General features: G+C 40.3%; 1 protein-coding gene across 1 annotated transcript in view; it reads left to right on the forward strand.

Moving 5' to 3' along the window:
* The window catches only part of LOC113809476 (uncharacterized), a 14,593-nt gene that overhangs the window by 9,285 nt on the left and 308 nt on the right, over positions 1-5,000 (forward strand). The window contains exons 9-11 of the mRNA XM_070138346.1: positions 127-189; positions 3,956-4,046; positions 4,536-5,000. The exon at positions 4,536-5,000 is cut by the window's right edge and continues 308 nt beyond it. Coding sequence (XP_069994447.1) covers positions 127-189; positions 3,956-4,046; positions 4,536-4,711 — 330 coding nt within the window. The 3' untranslated portion in view covers positions 4,712-5,000. The remainder of the gene's footprint in view (positions 1-126; positions 190-3,955; positions 4,047-4,535) is intronic.

The raw sequence follows: 5,000 nt of genomic DNA on the forward strand, positions 1-5,000 counted from the left end.
ATGTGTGTGTGTGTCCGTCTGCCTGTGCGAGTAAATATTTGCGAACAGCATAAACGCCCATATGCATTCGTAGACACACAAATATCGAAATTACATAAAAACTGTTTTATTTCCGTTTCCTTCCAGATGGCGCCACCATACCCCGAGGCGGCCGAGGCGGGTCTGGACAAGTTATTTGATTCGCAGACCGTAAGGCGCCTTTTGGGGTTCTCTCTCCCTCTCTGTGTCTCTTTCTTTGTCTCCGCCTGTCTGTCTTTCAATCTCTATCTGTCTCTCATTCACTCTTTGTCTGTCTCTGTTTCACTGTCTTTCTCTGTCTGTCTGTCTGTCTGTCTGTCTGTCTGTCTGTCTGTCTGTCTGTCTGTCTCTGTCTGCCTCTGTCTCTCTCTCTCTCGTTTACTCATGTGCCTCTTCTTTGTTCCCTGATTTATCTACTATTCATTTTGCTTCTTTATTTGCCCGTTTGTCTCTTTTCTGTTCCATCATTTATTTCTCCTATTTGTTTCTTTATTTTTCCTTATTTTTATTTATTGGTGTAGGCTTATTAACATTTCACTTTCTTCCGTTTATTTATTCTCCCCTTTTCATTCACACTTGTTCTTCCTTTCCATCTTTTCATCACTACGTGTCCCCTCTCCCTCCTCTTTCCCATGACATCTCTTTATCTTCTGATTCCTTAGTTTACTATTTCATCTATTCTGTTCCTTTACCCTTCTCCACCTTTTTATTTACCTTATTTATATTCGCTCCTTTCTTTCTCCATTATGTTCCAGTTCCTCTGTCTGCATCCATTTCTTCCTTTCATTAGATTTTCATTTATTTCCCGTATTCGTCGTAGCCACTCCCCTTGCAAGAGTACTGTGTTCTAAAAAAAAGTCGTAGTGAAATCTGAATATGAGTTCTGGTGGCACTACAGTACATTTAGAAGAGAGTATTGCTCATTCTATTAAAAGTTTATATTGCTTGTTATTATTAATGTCGTTTTACTTGCTTTTATTATTACTATCATCGTTACTGTTATCAGTGCTGTCATTTTATTATTATCATTATTGTCACTACTATCATTACCGTCATTATTGTCACTACTATCATTACCGTCATTATTGTCACTACTATCATTACCGTCATTATTGTCACTACTATCATTACCGTCATTATTGTCACTACTATCATTACCGTCATTATTGTCACTACTATCATTACCGTCATTATTGTCACTACTATCATTACCGTCATTATTGTCACTACTATTATTACCGTCATTATTGTCACTACTATCATTACCGTCATTATTGTCACTACTATCATTACCGTCATTATTGTCACTACTATTATTACCGTCATTATTGTCACTACTATCATTACCGTCATTATTGTCACTACTATCATTACCGTCATTATTGTCACTACTATCATTATCGTCACTATTATCATTACCGTCATTATCATCATTATCGTCACTATCTGTCGTCATTCTTATCATTATCGTCATTATTATTATCTTCATTTTTTCATCGTCATTATTATTATCTTCACTTTTTCATCGTGATTATTATTATCTTCATTTTTTCATCGTCATTATTATTATCTTCATTTTTTCATCGTCATTATTATCATTATCTTCAATATTATCTATCGTAATTATCATCGTTATCAACATTACTATCATCATTATCATTATTATCATACAGAAAGTTGAATACTGGGAATGTAAAGTGAGGAATAGAAAGTGCAAGCTGCCATGTAATTGGTCAATAGGGGTCATGTGGATTGACCTCATTCGGCAATAATTTCATGATGTGAATGGCCTAATTAAATATAAATTGCGTGGCGTGGATTGACCTGACACTGAATGAGTATAATAATTGTGGCACCAGCTTTGTTCCTCACTCATCCAGCCAGACGCATCATGTCCCGTCAGCTGATCACCAAACGTTCTCGAACCTTCAAGTATTCTCCCTCCGTGCGTTCCTTCTGCTACGAGGGAGGAAGGAGGAGAGACGCCCCGCTGCCCTACTTTTACCTCTTCGAGACCACACCTTGTCCGAGGAAGGAGGTCGAGGCCCGTGGTCTCTCAGCCGCCGAGTCTCAGGCTTCCAAGTCGACGACGACGATGACTCCCTCGTCCTTACTGCTTCCTGACACAGCCAATGGACGTGTAGTGAAATCAAGGTAGTCGGAGAGGAACGACCTGCTTCCAGTTACATAGTTGAATAAAGTCCAAATTTACGGGTTTGAGAAAGTGACCTTTTCTTACCAAATTTCTCGTCGAAAATAACGGAGAAGACGAGTAGACGTGTAGTGAAATCAAGGTAGTCGGAGTGGAACGCCCAAGGACCTGCTTTCAGTTACATATTTCTCGAACTCGACGACGGCAATTTCGAGTCCAACAGAGATACTGAGTGAGAGGAGCCGGAGCACCTGTCTCCCTGCACTACGGTCGTCGGAGAGGAACGCCCCACTGGACCCCGAGGTTCCAGTGGAAGAAGGTCGACCACTTGGATGCAACGTCGACGTGGAGATTTTGAACTGTTTCCTGACGCTGAAGCCCTGGGGAACGAAGGGAGGTGACTAGCCGCTAACCCCCCTCTATCCTCGTCGTTTTAGAGTTCCCGATCATATATTTGAATAAAAGCGTTATACCATATCCTTTTTGTATCTTATTTGTTCTCCTTTCTGTTACATGTTCATATCGTCTGCTTATTTCCCAGATAATTTATATTTATTTATTATATTTATGCTATGCACGATTTTCGGCATTTATATGGGACACATTTGCTTAATGAATTTTCACTCCAGGTCATTTCTTTGTATACATACTAATGTGCAATTGCAAGTTAAAAGTGCGGGAACCACACTAGACACAGGCAGTATGCGTGTTTGTAAATGAAAATTGTATCAGTAAGATACAGCTCAAAGGATGTGTTCGCGCATGCACCGGTCATCCATTTGACTTTTCTCACAGTTTCCACATTTCAGTAGCTCTCTCAAACGTCACTTAAAAGAGATGACCACACTGCACGCGATATGCTGGGAAGATAGAGGGCCACCGCTACTCTCGCTCGCATTAAACGTGGCTACAGAGGACGGGGAGGCTGAATGTGAGTTGACATAAATTATCTTAATGAATGTTATTGAAAATTTGGACGAGAAGTAGTAGTAGTAGATTTGAAATAACACTTTTATTCAAATACATCATCTCTGGAAACATTAAGGAGAAAATGGGGGCCGGTGCATTTGCTAACCTACTCCGCCACCGCTGCCCAGACCTCCGGCGTCGTGGTGTAATAAAACCTTCCGCGGCGTCGACGAACGTATCGCAGTACGAGGCTATCTTGCCTTCATCAGACATCCTTTGGGATTGAGCAGGAAGGACGAGGGAGGCATCTGAAGGCCCCTCCCACTCGGGATCACTGTCGTTGTCGCCGATTTCGAAGCCGGGACACCGAATTCAAGGTTAGTTCTGCTAGGAGTGGTCTCGAACAGATAAAAATAAGGCACAGGGGCGTCTCTCGTCCTCCCTCCCTCGTAGCAGAAGGAGGAACGCACGGCAGGAGAATGCTTGAAGGATCGAGAGCGGTTGGTAATCAGCTGGCGGGACATGATGTATCTGGCTGACTGAGTAAGGAACGAAGCTGGTGGCTCACTTTTTATACGTGACCAGCTAGTAAAATCGATCAGGTCAGGTCAATCCGTGTCCCGCAACTAAAACCCAATCAAACCAATCCGCCTCTTGTAACCATTGCCGCATCAGGTCAAATTACATGACTGATATTAACCAATTATGTGGCACCTTGGACTGTTGTTATCATTGCTCTTAAGATTATCATCATTATAATAACTTTCACCGTTTTCGTAATATACGTACAATATCACTTATGGCACACTGTTTATCGTCATACAACAAAAATATCACTTATACTGCATCCGTGTTCCCCAATCTTACCAATCCCAGGCTGAGAGATCGATTCGGATTTTCCTGTCCCGATTGGAAGCTGACATCCTCCTGCTGCGTCGTTGCCTCTCACAGGTCAGCCGCGCCACAGGTGAGTCCCACAGTTTCCCAGGTAAGGTAATTCAATTGAAGTTTTCTTGGGTTGGGTGTTATTTTGGGAAAGGTGTGTTTGAATTCTCTAATTCATCGTTTATATCTATATACACTCACTTTTTGCTATTTTTTATATATAATTCGGGTCTGAAAATGAGGATACCCTCCAAAAAGAGACACAAAATCAAAAGCAATTGAATGAAAAAGTAAATGAAGTGAAATCCCATAGAGAAATATGGCATATGGCAAATTTTACAAATCAAGTTTATACCTAATGCAAATGTAGATCATGATTACGGGACAGAATTGTTGTCTCTCCCTGTCTTTCATTGTTTTTTTTTTTTAAATATCAATTTATATTGTGATCTAAGCAGCATGTAAATAAATATATGAAAAATCACATACACACATATACACATTTATGTCTCTCGCTTCGATTAAAAAAAATGATTTGTTAACGTATTGATTCTCCAACGCACAATGAGAGCCTCAGGGACAAGCGTTGCCAGGAACCGTCTTGCGAGCGCCAGCCTTGTCTCGCGGAAGATGCAAGAGCCAACGACCACACAGACGAGCCAGCTGACACTTGCGAGAGCGTCTACTGAAGAAAGACTGAACCAGTTCGTTAGGAATGTCCTCCGGTACAAACAGAAAGAAAAATAACGTAAGGGGAAAGAAGGATTACAGAAGAATCATCACCCATAAGAAAGGAGTGATGAAAAATGACACAAGTGAAATGTGTAATCAGGCAAATACTTTCGGTGTATAATTTATGATTATTTATTTTATGTTTTGGTAAAAGTATATTTTACACAGTATGTTAATGTACAACATATACTATCAGTGTTGAAGTAAATATAATACAATAAATAAATTCTATGACATAGAATATACGTACGGAATAATATATTTTTTTGTTGAGTATACACATACTATTTTGTTTGTATTTATC

Source organism: Penaeus vannamei, chromosome 24 (assembly GCF_042767895.1).
Source record: "Penaeus vannamei isolate JL-2024 chromosome 24, ASM4276789v1, whole genome shotgun sequence".
Lineage (NCBI taxonomy): Eukaryota > Metazoa > Arthropoda > Malacostraca > Decapoda > Penaeidae > Penaeus > Penaeus vannamei.